This window comes from Plectropomus leopardus, chromosome 2, assembly GCF_026936395.1.
Source record: "Plectropomus leopardus strain MGB_pleo_1.0 chromosome 2, ASM2693639v1, whole genome shotgun sequence".
NCBI classification, from domain to species: domain Eukaryota; kingdom Metazoa; phylum Chordata; class Actinopteri; order Perciformes; family Serranidae; genus Plectropomus; species Plectropomus leopardus.
This window is the reverse complement of record NC_142177.1, coordinates 23,332,630-23,347,839: the sequence shown is the minus strand read 5'-3', so window position 1 is coordinate 23,347,839 and position 15,210 is coordinate 23,332,630. Positions and strand designations below refer to the sequence as shown.

Below are 15,210 nucleotides of genomic sequence, written 5' to 3'. Positions count from 1 at the left end.
TTTGTAATATGGAATTATTGGACTGTAAAGTACAATATGATTCAATATACCTGGCCAAATATCAAATCATAGTTATTAAAGGTGGGGTTGGCATGTTTCTTGAGCCTATTTTGGGCAAAAAGAAAATCATAATAACTTACAGAATATTGTAATTCATATTCTCTGCATCTCCTCTGAGCTCTCTTAGAAAGATGAGCCCAAGGTGGGAGGTTTTAGCCAATCAGAGATCGGCTGTTCTACAAATGCAGATGTGCGTGCGCTTCCCTTCAGATGGTAAAAGCCTGATAAAGTAGTGGCCACTCCTGCAGAAAAGAAAAGTTGCATTGGCAATGACAGCCCACATTGCACAGCAACCCCAAAAAAGGGAGACGGACTTAACCATAAAAAAGTCTAAAAAAAAAAAAAGAAAAAGTTGCACCTGCACCTGGCGTAAAAAAAGAGAAGAAGGAAAAAAGATGCATAACGCATAACTTGCTGTAAAACTACAGCTTTTCGTGTGTGCGTGTATTTATGGAAAAACTGAAGAGATACTACTTTTTTTTTTTTTTAAATCTTTGCCTTTGTAACTCTCAGCAAGAAAAGTGAACAAGTGTGTTTCCCAAAATGTTGCCCTGTTAATTTTAGTGTACTTCACATTGGATTTGGACTATTAAACTCAAATTGGCACAGGAGAAGTGCAAACTGAGGTTCATGCAGAGATTTACAGCCACGGTCCCCTCCTGTATCTGCACTGAGTGCACTTAACTGCTTAACTGGCCAGTTGCTTACCAAAAAGAGGCAGGAAATAATCATTTTTACTTTTCCCTTCGATTTATATATTGTTTGTTATTCTAACAACACTGAGTCTGCCCTCAGTGACTCCTTCACATTGTGCTACAAGAGCACCACCACACACTCCGGTTTGCTCTTCGACTCTCTGTATAATTGTTTTCTACTTGCCCTGTTTCGCTCATCGACATCTGGTCTGCAGGTGTGAAAATAACCTATTCCAAGATAGCGTCACTTCCAGCACGATGTGATTAGGATAGCATGTAAAATCATTTTCCAGGAGCAATAAAGAACGTGATTTCATTTTATATTGCAGAATACAATGATTATTCCTCCAGCACACTAATAGTGTTATCAGATAGAAATCATTGCACTAGAAGTAACAGCACCATCAGAAGCTGAATGATAATATGCGGATGGAAGTGGGGGTTGAGATTGAATAATGGTGCAAGGAAGTCTTTGTGCTGTAGTTTGTTTGGTGCTTTGACTGTGTCACATATAAAGATAAAAACAAAAGTGCAGAAAACTCATGCAGGGGAACCTGACTGTCATTTGAATGAAAAAATATTTGTTTTCAAATCCCCTCAAAGGCTTCCTATCAAGCAACTAAACGACTAAAGAACAGTAGATTTAGTTCATGGAACATTATGCTTATTACACAAGGTGAAACATGGCTATGAAAGATAGATTGTGGCTCATTTTTGGTCCCTTCTCACAGCTTGAGAACCCCCCCAGTAAGTTACTATAGGCACATATCCATCCTGTTACTTGACCTTACAGTAGCAGCGGTAATTCATCTCCGCCACTACAAGCTGTCTTGAGGTGTGTTTTGTTTCCTCATAAATGGCTGGTGCCAAATAGTGTCAGACAGAGAGGCAGGGAAGGCCTCTGGGAATGTGGTGTGTGTGTGTGTGTGTGTGTGTGTGTGTGTGTGTGTGTGTGTGTGTGTGTGTGCGTGTTTGTATGCCTGTGTGTTTCAAGCTGCGGCCTCTGGCTGTGACCCCAGTGTTAATCACACAACAGCCAGAACAACCACAGGCTCTATTGCCACTACTGCTGCTACAACCCTCCTCCTCTGCGGCTCTGTTTCTCTCTCATTCATGCTCTCTGTCCTCTGTTTTTATTTTTCCCTCTCTCTCTTTCTCCCCCCCCCCCCCCATTCCTACACTATCTTTACCACTGTACCTCCCACTTATACATGATCTCTACCCACTCCTTCACCATTAGCTCTGGGGTGCACCCTCATCTTTCTCATCCCCATAACCTCAAACCGTCACCTCTCCTCCAGCCTAAGCCTCCCCTGTAGGCTTCTTGAGCTCAGTGTGTCTGAGTTCTGGATTAGCGGGGTCCTTGTTTCTTTTGCAGAGTGCAAGAGCACTAAAGGCTGCTCTCACCTCTTGGTCTGTGTCTCAGTCTCTAGCTTGGGGTCTTGTCAGACAGGGTGGCTAAAAATGCTGATTTGAGATTGGCCAGCTACAGTGTGTGTCTGGTGAGCTTTCTTATTCTATTCCCACCAAAATCTGCGCATATATGCATGCCTTTTAAACAAGATACAGCCGACTACACATACCAGGATAGAACACTTTCCAATTGCAGTGGACAAGAACGCATTCTGTTTTTTGTTTTTTATGTTTTTTCTTTCTGGTATGTCACACTCAACATCACAAAAGCACTGGAAAACCGGGTTAGCAAACAGTTGAAAGTACCATGGAGGCCAGTGAAAATGTTATTGTTACAACAGGTCTCACTCCCAACTTGTAAAACACAGGGGAGGTGGATGGCTCAAACAAACTCTTGACTTTCAGCCAGGAGACTGCTGTTCATTTCTCGTGTGAAACCCAAAGTCAGTCGAGTTATTTTAATTACTATGTACTGTGCTAGTATGTGTAGCATATATTTCTAGTGACGTACGTCACCTGATGTTACATTATGGTGATAACAAACATGCTAATTTTAAGCCAAACCATGATGTTTATCGAAAACTAACCACACATTTTTGTCTAAAGCTAAAAAAGTACACCTAAAAAAATCTTATATTAAAATATATACATTTATTTTAAAAAGATTATATTACGAGCTGACACTGTCAATTGCTATGAAAACAAGTTTACCTTTGAAAAGACATAATGCATGTAACAAGTGTAAAGTGACATGTTGTCCCTGCGTGTTAAAACTGATGCTGGAGGGGTACCTATACTATGTATTTGGCTTCCATGAGTTAGGAGTAAGAATTCGTTCTTCTTTCTTATTCAGTTACTCCTTCAAACTTTGTTGACTTTGGAACGATGTCCGCCGGCTGCTTCAACAGAAACGGGCAGAATTTGTGACTTAGTTGAAAGGATCGCAGAAGTTACCAAAGGTTGCACTGGAGAGAAGTGGAAAAATCAGCCTGTCCATCCATGCGTCATGTTTTTATCACTGTTGATGGAAGCTGGAGCTGATGAATGCCTGTGACTGTGGCAGAGTCTTTTGTTTCAAAAGGTTTCAGTATTTGTCAGGTTATGGAAAACCCACTCTAGGGCACAAATGACCTTGATCAAAGTAAGCAGAATTAACCTCCTACAGCTTTCCAAAAAATGTCAGTTCAACAGAATTCAACTTAAAGACTTTTCTTTGAGTCTGACTGAAATCAAACACAGAAAGTAGGTCCCTGGAAATTCCTGTAGCTGTTGAAACAAACTGCACGGCACGGCAAATCAATTTCTGGGTCAACTCCTGACTGACTTACCTGTCATATGTCGTTTGATTATGTTAATGTTGCCTTTGATTTAATTTGACTGGCCAACTCGCTGGCTGACTAACTACATGGCCGTTGGTGCAAGTGTGGTGCTCTCAGTGTAGTGATTATTACTCTGTTGTGCCTTTGTCGCCTTGTGACATCCGCGGAATCACAGCAGTTAGGTGTGCACGGATTTACACACACACACACACACACACACACACACACACACACACACACACACATCTCAGGCTGTCGGCAAGCTGAGACGAAAGAGTGTGAGTTACACGAGCTTTGACAGGGCCTAATTATACGTGTCTCTAATGAACTGTAATTACTGACATCCACCAGAGCATCGAGGTCTATAAGCCGAGGACTCGCAGTCATTAGGCTGCTGTGTTACACTGTTTCTGTATCTCCACTGACTGACTGAAAATCTCTGTTTTCAGTCCCTGTTGTGATGTATCGTTCTCTGCCTAACCGTTTTCTCATCTCTCTCTCTCTACAGTTTGATGGTGACAACATGTACATGAATGAAAACAACCACGAGTTCCTCCCGCCCAACCAGGTGAGTTCAAATTGCCTCTAATGGAATACCTGCTCTTTTCCCCCTTTCCCTCTTATTTCATCTATTCCCATGATTGTTGGCTGAGTTGTTGCAAAGCCATTTTCATGAAACCATTGTTCAGGCTTGTTAGGATGGACGACAAATTGTTGTTACTGAAACAACCGCAGAGTTATACGGCATCAGCTGAAAGCAAAAGGGACTGAAAGCTCTCAAAAAATATTCCAATTAGTTCACCCATGTCTCATGCTGACAGATGTAACAGAAAAAAATATTCAATGCATTCTGCACTCTATGGGTGAAATATTCTCATGGGATTGTTAGTTTGAGTGTTAGTGGACGCAGTGTGGGATAAATGGAAACACATTTATTCTAGTCCCACAACATGGAGTCTAAATACAGTCAAATGACTGCCAGCGATTCCTTCTTTTATTGTTTATTGTTCATTTGGATCCTCATTAGCTGTTACCTTAGCAACCACTACTCTTCCCAGGGACCATGTTAAAATGTACGTTATAAACAACACATTTCTTCACTTACACTTCATACAGAAGGGGGATTCAATTACAAATTCAACTGGGCCTGATTCTAAAACTCGAAAATGTAGATGGGCCAGATATTTTCAGAAGCCCAGTCCAGTTTTTTTAAATTTTTTTTGCTTTTTGTATTGACACATTTAAAACAAATATAAATAAATGTAGTAAAACCTGTATTGATGTTTTGTGTTCCACTTTTGATATAAAAATAACATATATTGATCACATACTTGATCACAAAGTGCAGGATCAGAATGAAAAGTGGACTTTCATGAGAATGAGACAGACATGAGGTACAGTGACCTTTGACCTTTGACTTTTAAATCCTGATCAGTACATTGTTGAGTCTTAGTGGATGTTTGTGCCAAATCTGAAAAAACAAAAAAAAAAATTGACTTCCGTCCACAAAAATAGGATGGAGATGGAGGGACAGACAAATGGACAGACATACCTATGGAGAGGCCAAAAACACAATGGCTCCGGCCACAGCTATTTCCAGCACTAAGGCATCAAAATTTGAAATTAGGAGAGGCCGGCAGGGTATGGTGGCAATATTAAGGCTAGACAGCATTGCTGTTCAAAGTAACTATAGTTTTCTTTAGTCTTTTTACTGTCCTTCATGACTGAATTGACAACCAGATGTTACGTAGCTCCCTCCCACACAAGGCAAAAACACAGCATTCTGGACATTTACTGGACATTACCAGAAAAAAGACATAAAATAATGAAAATGAAAGGATTGTATTTAATATAGTGTATTTCATTCTCTGTTAACAATACGGCACCACCATCGCAACATATCGTCATGCATGTTAAATTTTACTGTCCTGCCACTCCGCCAGACTGTTTTTCCCTTGCTGTCATGAGGGTGTTTCCCATCTAATTTCTGCCTGATTCCATATAAACACAGCATGATGTATGCTGGGCCACTCGGAGGTCGTTTCTAGGCTGGATATGGCCAGAAGATTGCCAGTTGATAAGGCCTGATATACAGTAAACACTGTTGAACAGTTACAGTATCACTACAGCCAACCCAAAACCAAATATATGACATACAAACACACAGAATTATTAAAAATAAAACATTAAAATCATAATAAATCTCAATATATTTGAACATCTTGTCTTCAAAGACAATTAAAGACTACTTATTTTGCTTTTATACTGAACACTTTTAGAGTCTCGAAATCTGAAGTATACAGATTATATGTTTGTTTTAAAATGTGAAGTAAAATGTGAAAGTACTCATGGTTATTCTATAAAAATAAAGGTACACTGACACTGGAGTCTATTCCAGCATGCATTGGGCAGAAGTCACTGAAACACACTGGACATGTTGCCAGTCCATCACAGTCTATGTCAGACTGTCATATTCATATTTCTGCTTAGTACAGTAGGAGGAAACCACCAGAAAATGTAAACCAGTAAAAATATCCAAATTCCAAACAGAAAGTGTGTGTGCTTTCTTTCTGTGGGGTGACTGTGTCAACCATTAAGCTAACTCTGCCATCATAAAATTCAAATTCACTTTATTCCAATTATGCAATCATCCCCTGTGCACACAATTTTCACTTTGGTAAAAGCCAAGCAGAAAGCGCTGCTTCACTCGGAGTGAGTTTTGGCCTCGTTGCAAAGGATTTATTAAGTTAGAGTGGAGAGGGGGAGTCAGTGCTCTTCTACAGTACATGGCAACCATGCCAGATACACTGTAGCACAGCTGGTCGGGAACAACTGGGAGACCATATGGTTGTGTTTGGACAGGGGGATTTGTGGAGTTTGGGAATAAGCCCATCTGACATACACGGGGGAGCAGGGAATTTGTCCCTGTCAATTGCAATTATTAGAACCGACCCACGGGCTACAGTAGTTCTGTGGTTCTGTTGCATTTGCTGTTTTGCTTAATTTCTTAATGCTCTGGTTTGTTAAAGCGTGGCTCACGGCCCAGAATGAGAGAGCTGCTTATGCTGCTTCTTGTACACGATTCCCTAAGTTTATTTAGATAACTCCGACAACAAATATGTCTGTTACAAAGTGATTTTCAGCAGGATAGTGCTGTTATCTGACAAATTTCTCATGCTGGTACTTGACTGTCGAAAAAAAAAAGAAAAAAATCTCAAGAACCACTGCTTTTATCGCCCATTTTGATTCAGCACATGTACTTTTACTGCAGCGCTGATTGACTGATTACAAGTCGTGCTGATGTGCACAATGTTTTTTTTGCAGAATTACTGAGGGACAGATAAAACATCGCAAATGTGGCACGGAAGATAGACGGAGAGAGGCAGGGAGAGAGAAAGGTGGGGATCAAGGAAGCAAGAGAGAAAGAGACAGAGAGGGAAATAGCGTGAAACACAGTGATGGGATGAGAGACGATTTTGCTTTGCTCTGTGTTATACTTTGTTTACTCAAGATCCCCTCATATTTGACATGTGCCTTGCTCTATTCTCCGCTTCACCAAGTTTAGCCTCTCCTTCCCTCTGACAGCTTGAATCACAGAGGGCCTTAGGGGTGGACACACACTCCGACAACAAAACACGGAGATGGAAGAAAGAGAAAAATCACTGATCTGCACCTCCTTAGCTCTGTCCTAATTCTGCACCACGTACTAATTGTAAACTGATTTTAATGATGTGGTGTGTTCACACAAGCCACAAAGTGTACTCAAATTGCAGAATAGAAATGATTCATTTTTGATACACTATAGTCCCAAATTGTGAATGGTGGTGAATCAGCTTGAGGAAGATCTTGTGAAACAAACAATCAGTATTAAATGTGAATTATTTAAAGTAGGGCTGCATGATGTGAAAGAAAGGTCATATTGTGATTTTTTGACAGATATTGGGATATGCAAAACTGTTTCAGTGAGAGTTGTCATTTTTGCATTTCATTTTCACAGAAAAAATAAATAAATAAAATTAAGATGTGATTTTTGCTGGGGTCTTTACCAAACAAGCATGTTTACTTATGTCTGAAATACAGGCTAGAACACGTCTGTTCAATGCTACAATCAGAATATTTCAGCTCCTGGTATTTATATATTGCACTTGGCCAGATTGCAATTTCAATATTTCAATTAATTTTTCAGCACTAATTGACAGTGGAAATTAAGTGTCCCAAATCAACACTACCTATTGATTATATACAGTGCAGTGTACACTATATACCAATCGATATACTGTGCTTTTTTGCAGTTAGATCACTAAAAATTGAAATATCATTTCCTGTGTAAAAATACAATTTTAAAGGAAATTGCACAATATCTCTGCTGTCAAATGTCAATCAAATGGTGACTTTAGAACTTAGCTGCCATTTAAACTTAACACAGAGGCAGAAAAATGTTTCCCCAAAATATTTCATGTGACTTTTGTAACACTCAAAAAAGTTGAACACTTGATTTGGGACTTGAGTGCAAGCGCTTGAGACTTTCTTGTGAATTGCAGAACAATGACTTGGTTCCACCTCCACTATTTTTTAGTACATCAAAAGCACATAAAAATAGAGTCAAATTCCATAAATGTGTACACATTTACTCCGCCATTAAAGCTGATTCTGATTCATCAACAGAACAATCGTAAATAAATGGCATTGTTTGGTGACTGGTTCACTTTTCCAGTGTAAACTTACGAACGAGCTTAGAAACAGAGTGCAGTAAAGATTTGGGACACAGCTGCAGTTTGATTGATGTCTACTGCATTTGTTGCATAATTTCCATGAATACAAATTGTTATAGTGCATCGATTTCTTCTCTGCTAACTGCAGAAAATGACAATTAGCCTATAGTTCATATTCTCTGCAGTAAATGAGTTTCACTGGATCGGGTGTTTGGCTGTAGATGTGTTTATGCTTGTGTTGTTTGTGCTGAGATAAAAATGGACTTGGTGAAAGTTAAGACAGCTGCAGGGATAATTTTTTATTAACTAGTTTCATTCCTGAAGAAACGTGTTTTTACAGTAAATACAGTATAATTCTCGATATATTCCATCTTGGGAAAAAAAAAATCATACTGCCTAAAGCTCACTTTTCTCTGCTTGCTGCTTTATTATCTTACTTTACTTTTCTATCTTTCTCTCTCCCATTCTCTCTCTGACTCCCCCTTTTTCTGCTCATTTTCTCACTCGGTTTCTCTCCTCTCTCTTACCCCCCGTTACATTTAAATGCATTTGGGTCAGCGGTTCCGCCTCCAAACTGTGAAAGTGTGTCTCTCAGTGCTCTGCTGTCTCTCACTTCACTTTCTGCATTTAATCGCTCTATTTAATCTGTCTCACCTATATAAACACTTTTTTTTTACATAAGGTACATTCATATAAGACATAAGCATGGCCCTGTTGAGTAAGTCCGACCAACTGCATCATACAGTAAGATGCTCACATGAGTATGTTCTCGTGATGAGTCACAAGGAAATGGGGTCAGTGCCATTGTCATATCGATGTTCCCATGAGCATCGCGGTCTGACCCTGCTTACTTCTCTGTAGTGTTTCTTGCAGTCTCTCTCTGCCCCCCCAGCGGAGCGACAAAGTGTTACTGATTCAATGACAAGGTCACGGACCCTGGTCTTGGCATCAACAAGCTCTTTGTCTGCCCCTGTGGCCACTGACCATTGTCGTGGCAACAATGTAGGAAAGAGTAACCAACGACGAGAAGCTCCAGCTTGTTGCAGTGTCTTCACAGAGGTTTGATTTGACCCCTCAAGCAAAAGGAGAGACACAATAAGTCCTATACACATGGGACAAGTATCACCAGGGGACCATGTCTGTGTTTTGTATGGCGCATTTGCACAGCATAAGTGAAGTCTGTATTTGAATTAACTGACATTACCAAATATAGTGCGAAGAGAAACTCTCTACACAACGCAGAAACGCCACACAGCACAACTACCGATGATGTGCAATGTTAACCCTTAAACACCTGTAGAGACATCAATTTTCTTATGCTGCATTCAGATACCTTTCACAAGCTTTTAAAAGAAAAACTGATCTCTTTCGAACTGCAGGGACTGTGTCCCCCAAACCGGGTATTTCAAACCAAAATATTATCCTTTTTTTGTGCCTAAATCTAACCACTCATTGGTTTCCACATATCCACCACATGATAATGTGCAAATGTAACATGCCTGTAGTTTGTGGGAATGTTTAATGCCAACATTTTCTTGGCAATTTGGTTGTGAGATGAGCCTCCTGCACCTAACATGCTGTCAAAATTTTCATTTATAATTGTCAACACAGCCTCCATAATATTCAACTAGGAAAGAGGCAGAACAGAGAAAACAGAAAACTTAAATAAGACCTCAAATCAAGCCAGTTTCCACAGGACTTATATTATCACATGACCTTTGTGTGTGGCAAAATATGGTAGGTCATTTGCAGAGGGATTTTTACTTGAGAAATTACAAACATGGAATGGTATTAACATCACAGACGACCTCTGCAATTACTACAAATCACAGGAGTTCACCAAGTAACACTAGTCCAACGTGAACAGGGCTTAACATGAAATCTCTACACTGGAGAGTTGAAGAGCACCAAGTAGAGAGCCTGTTTTTTTTATTTTTTTTTTTTTATTATAAAGGTCTTCAATAGACCTTCACCTGAAGTGGGATTTCTCTTGCTAACACTGAATGGAACAGTATGGAGCGATGCGATCAAAGATAATGTGCTGTGGAGATGCCTTCTCATAGCTCTGCAGCAAAGTGAAAGAAACAGTATACTTCATCAGCACTTTACCTTGACAATGCTTTGCTTTGATGTCTTTCTCCCTGACTTATGAATTCATTTAGCAGAACTGCTGTTTGAGAGAAATATGTCACAGAAAAAAAAAAGAACACGAGGAGGAAATGGAAGAAGGGGGTGGGGGGTGGAGAAACTGCACAGGGGAATAATTCGGCTAATGGAGTGACTGTTTGGATATTCAGCAGAAGTAGGAACAGAGATTATGATCTTGCAATTAGCGTAACAAGGTTTTATTGATTGGCTGCCGCTGTAGCGTCTTTGCTGCCAAGACGCTGCATGTGGTTTTAACATGCACAGTGTGTGTGTAGCCCAGCCAGTCACACTAGTCCGACTACTAGCAGAGCAGAATCCAGCTCCGTGTTACCATCGAGCCGTGGCCATTTCCTGAGCATCAAAGCTGAAATATTATGGATTGCCGAGTTGAAAGGGTCTGTTTGAATGCCTGATGATAAAGTGGACCGCATTTGCATTTTCCACTTACTTTTAAGTTAATGCACTGCCCTCCTCCTTCCTCTTTGAGTAAAATAGCAGGTATGAAAAGGCTGCTTCTGGTAACGAGCGATTTGAAAGTTTGTCCGCCTGTTTTACATGTTGGGAGTTCAAAATGCTGTTTTAACGGTAAGTTTGATGCCATTTCTCATCTCGCTTATTTTATTGTGAGTCGTCGCTGCCAAGGATTGCACCGGCCCCTTGGGTGTTGTAATTGTAATTAGGGAGGTGTTTGAGTGCCAACAGCAGATCTGTGAGACACGGAGAAGCAGAGACAGATTGGATTCAGACGGAAAGTTGTTTTTTTTATATGGTAGCAAACAGATGTGATTATGATTAAGTTTAGAAAACACACCGACAGACTGAACTTATAATGAGGCCTTCATATTATTTTTGTTATTCTTAAAATGTTTTTAATGAGAGTTTTAGTGGCGGAGGAGCTTACGATGTCTGTCACACAGTTTTAAACTTGAAGAAACTCCAGTCTGGTGAATATGATTAAGTCCTCCTCCGCAACTCCCCCCTGTCTCTCATCTTTTCCCCATATGTTTCTGATGAACCATTGTAGAACATGATCCCATAGACTTTTATGTCCAACCTTTGACAAATCTATCACCTCGTCCCTCTGTGCTCTGAATTAAAGGCCCATTCCACCTTTCCAGTTTCGATGAGTAATTCTCTTGTTTGGCAGCGGCCCAAAGCCCAGCCAGCCCGTCTGGGACCTCAGCGGAGCCTGATTGGTCGGGTTCAGTCGTGTGTGACTGACAGGAAGCCTGCTGATTGGGGGAGACGGTATCTTCGGATCGTTGCACTGATTAAAGCCTCGCGGCGGCGTTTTGTAAACTCCCGCCGTTCGGGGTCCCCGCACCAGCGCCCTGGCCCTGCTGGTCTGAATTACAGCTCGGCCGCATTAGTCTGATTTACAGCTTCCTCCCGCTGTTTAGATTGGAGCTGGGGACCAGAGTGGCAGGCTCTTCCTCCCTTTCTCTCCCACCTGCCCCCTCTCCTCGCAACTGATTCTCCCACCTTGTGTCTCACCCTCACTCTTCGTTTTGTGCCACCTCACCTGATATACCTCAGTTACACGTCCCCCTGACTTCGTACTTCCCACTAGTTCTTCTGCTCACCTCGCCCTGTCGCCCATCTCACCCTTTTTGTCTCCTGCTGTCTTTTTCCTTCTTTCCACCCTCCTCCTTTCTTAAATGTCCCCCCAAACCTCTGACAACATTACCTTTTCCACCCAGTACCTCTCCAGTCTCCCCCCTCCTCCCCCTTTTCGCTCTCTTTCGCTCTCTCACTCCCTCACTACATCTTTTGTGAAAATGAAAACAAAGAGCAGCCTGCCAAAATATTTCTATAGCCGTTCGCTGACGAAGCAGGGAGCAGAGACAATGCAAAAAGATGTGCAGGCATATTTGTCGCGGCAGCAGAAAGATGGAAAGCTCTCTCCCCGTGGCCTTTTTACAGTCATTTGGACCGCCCAACCCCCCCTCACCCTCCCCACACACTCCAGCCCCGTTTGAAAGCCCTCTGTTTGAAATACTCATCTGACATGGCACCACGAAGAAACGCACAGCTGTATATTTGTGTAAGCCCATGGCTCTGCCAAGCTGTCGATCCCCCCTGTTGCCCCAGGTGATCACATGAAACTAATGGCAACCTTAATGTGTTTGTGGAGGCCTTTCACCTCATTGGATAGAACAATGACAGACCAAGCACTCACTCCTGTATTAAATCACATGCCAGAGTATTATAAAAATCTTAGTCTTTTAATAATTTTCTCTCTTTTAAAAAACGTACAAAGTTTGCCTTGAACTGGTTTTCCCTAATGGCTGCGGGGGGGAAAAACTATGGGTTTTTAGAGAGGAAAATGTTCCATTGAACTGAGATTCATTAGCAAAAATACTTTGTTAATTATTGATGCAGTATCTTCAAGGTATGAAAAAAAGCCCCAAACTGACATCGATCCATGTTGGCTTATTTCCTCTGCTGAGAGAAAGTTTAATTTAGGTAATATATTTTTCACAGAGCAAAGATATTGGTACAAAGCCTGAGGCAGACAGCTTTTATATTTTTACATTGTATATTTGTGCAGTTTGTCTAAAACAGGTGGAGTTAACATGAGAGACCAACCTGGTCTCACATCCTGTCATGTTTAAAGGAGGACTTAAATGCAGTATTTGCAGATATTCAGACAGACAGGCAGGTTTGAAATAACAAAAGGCAAGCTTTAATGCCATGAAGCTGATTTAAAATAAAGGGAAAGGGTATTTCTGGAGCAGGCGAGCACTGCAAAAAGAGGGAAACCCAAGGATTGGCTAACTATGGAGATAACAAAGGTGTGGCAGGTGACACTGGGGGGAAGCAAATGAGACTAATACAAGACAGGCATGCAGAGAAAACTCTAGAACAGGGAAGGACTAACAAGACTGATACAAAGCAGGTGTGCAAGAAAATAAAAAAAAACAAGTAAGTAAAACAAGAAACACTAAACAGGTCCAACAGGAAACACTAAACATGATAATAATAAAAATACATAGGAATTAGAAAGTGCTTTTCTAAGTATTCAAAGATGCTAGACCAACTGAATGAATAACAAGGGGAAACCCAAAAACCAGTAAACAAAGTCCTCATGCAGACTGACTGACTAATTGACTGATGAAAAGTCTTGATAGTCTTAAGACATGAAGCAGGACTGTGACACTGCAGGGGCATAAAAATACCAAGAGGAAAGTTTTGCTACTCATAATCATCTTTTCTTTGTCTCTGAAAAATAAATAAGGAGCAAAAGAATAAATCAGCAGGAGTTCTCTTGCTGTGCTCATAGGCTTCTCGGAGGTTTCTTAACTCTGAGAACATAAAATACACAGAGTTGAGACTCGTTCAATTTTCTTTTGGATCATACTGTGATCTCAAGAGCAGATTATTTCAGACTTAATGAAGATTATTTCAGCAACAGAGGAAAAAGAGTATTTCAAGATCTTAAGTAAGGGTCAGGCTGAGACAAGAGGGAGGCTGTTTCTTACGAGCTGAAGTATGTGGTCAAATTATCACATTAATGTTTTATTTATGAGCTCAGTTGTGTCTAGAAGAAATTGTTTTGAGTTTTCCACACACTTCACACACCCAAACACCCAGCTTTAAGCCAACTCCGATGTAAACTCATCTGCGTCATTATTACATTTAGCGCAATAGAAGTAGATTTAAGAGTGCAAAAAAACACTTTGGGCTAGTGGGAGGGAAGGTAGAGGGGTCAACCAAGCATAGGACTTTGACTGAGGCGTTTGCTGTCCGTGTCTCGTGTAAAACTAAAAGTGAGTTTTTTCTATTATGTCAAACATCAAGCACAACCTTATCCTAACTCTTATCCAGTAGTTTTGTTGCCTAAAGCTAACCGCAGCCCCTAGTGTCATTATAGTGACGCAGGGGGGCTCAAGCATCAAAAAATACGACGAGTAAGGATGAGATCACATTGGTGAGACTGTGTTTCCCAAATGGGGTTTTGTGTGCACCAAGGGGTACTTTGGAGTACTGCAGGGAGTACATACGATTTTTTTTAATTATTAAAAAAAATATCAGTCATGCATCATTCTTCAAATAATGTTTCTAAGCTGTGGGTGCAACTTATCAAAAAGATGCAATTCAATGCAAATACAATGATGTCATAGTGTTATTGCATGATGGCAAAAAACTGTTTTGTCACGAATTTAATGACAGTTTGAACATTTGAAATGTCGCTTTTCACTGTTTTTCAGTTCAGCGTTGTTGTCTAGTGAATCAGATGGCGCTGTATTATGGCTCTTAGACATGTTTTTTTACACTTGTCAGTGGGTTGAAATATTTGAAACAATACGTTACAAAGTTAGAGAGCTAGTGATGTCAAACAATACGGACTGAGAAAATGTTAACAATCATAGCGAACTGCTTAAAGATGAATTCAGTGCTATTGTTTAGCATGTTCACTGTCGTTACTTAGCATTTTAACATCTGCCAATTGCAACTTAACACAAAATACAGCAGAGACTATTGGAATGTAATAGGCTATTTAAAATCCCAGTTAAGGGAGCCCCAAAGTTATTAAAATTCATTGTTAGGGCTACATGAATGTCTGGACAAAATTTCACAGTGATCCATGCAATAGTTGTTGTATATCAGTCTGGGCCAAAGTGAATGGACCAACTGTCATTGCTATCCCTAGATGGGTAGCTACAAAAATCAGGTCCATTAAGCTGTTCCTTTTTTGGTTTAACTCTGAAATCTTTGTTGTGAATATGCTGCGATGCTGGAGCTTCTTTTGTGGCGCATCAAGTATGAGTTGTAGTGTCGAGCTGTAGTGAGAGACAGGGAGGTTCATTGACACTGGAGAGCTGTCTCCTCCACTCCCCTCCACTCCCCACCAGCCTCTTA

At 40.7% G+C, this 15,210-nt stretch overlaps 1 protein-coding gene across 4 annotated transcripts in view; it reads left to right on the top strand.

The window, feature by feature from the left end:
• tox2 (TOX high mobility group box family member 2) overlaps window positions 1-15,210 on the top strand; it is a 145,978-nt gene that overhangs the window by 80,412 nt on the left and 50,356 nt on the right. For all 4 annotated transcript variants that reach the window (XM_088088705.1, XM_088088699.1, XM_042505450.2 and 1 more), the window contains exon 3: window positions 3,996-4,055. In XM_088088705.1, coding sequence (XP_087944831.1) covers window positions 3,996-4,055 — 60 coding nt within the window. The remainder of the gene's footprint in view (window positions 1-3,995; window positions 4,056-15,210) is intronic.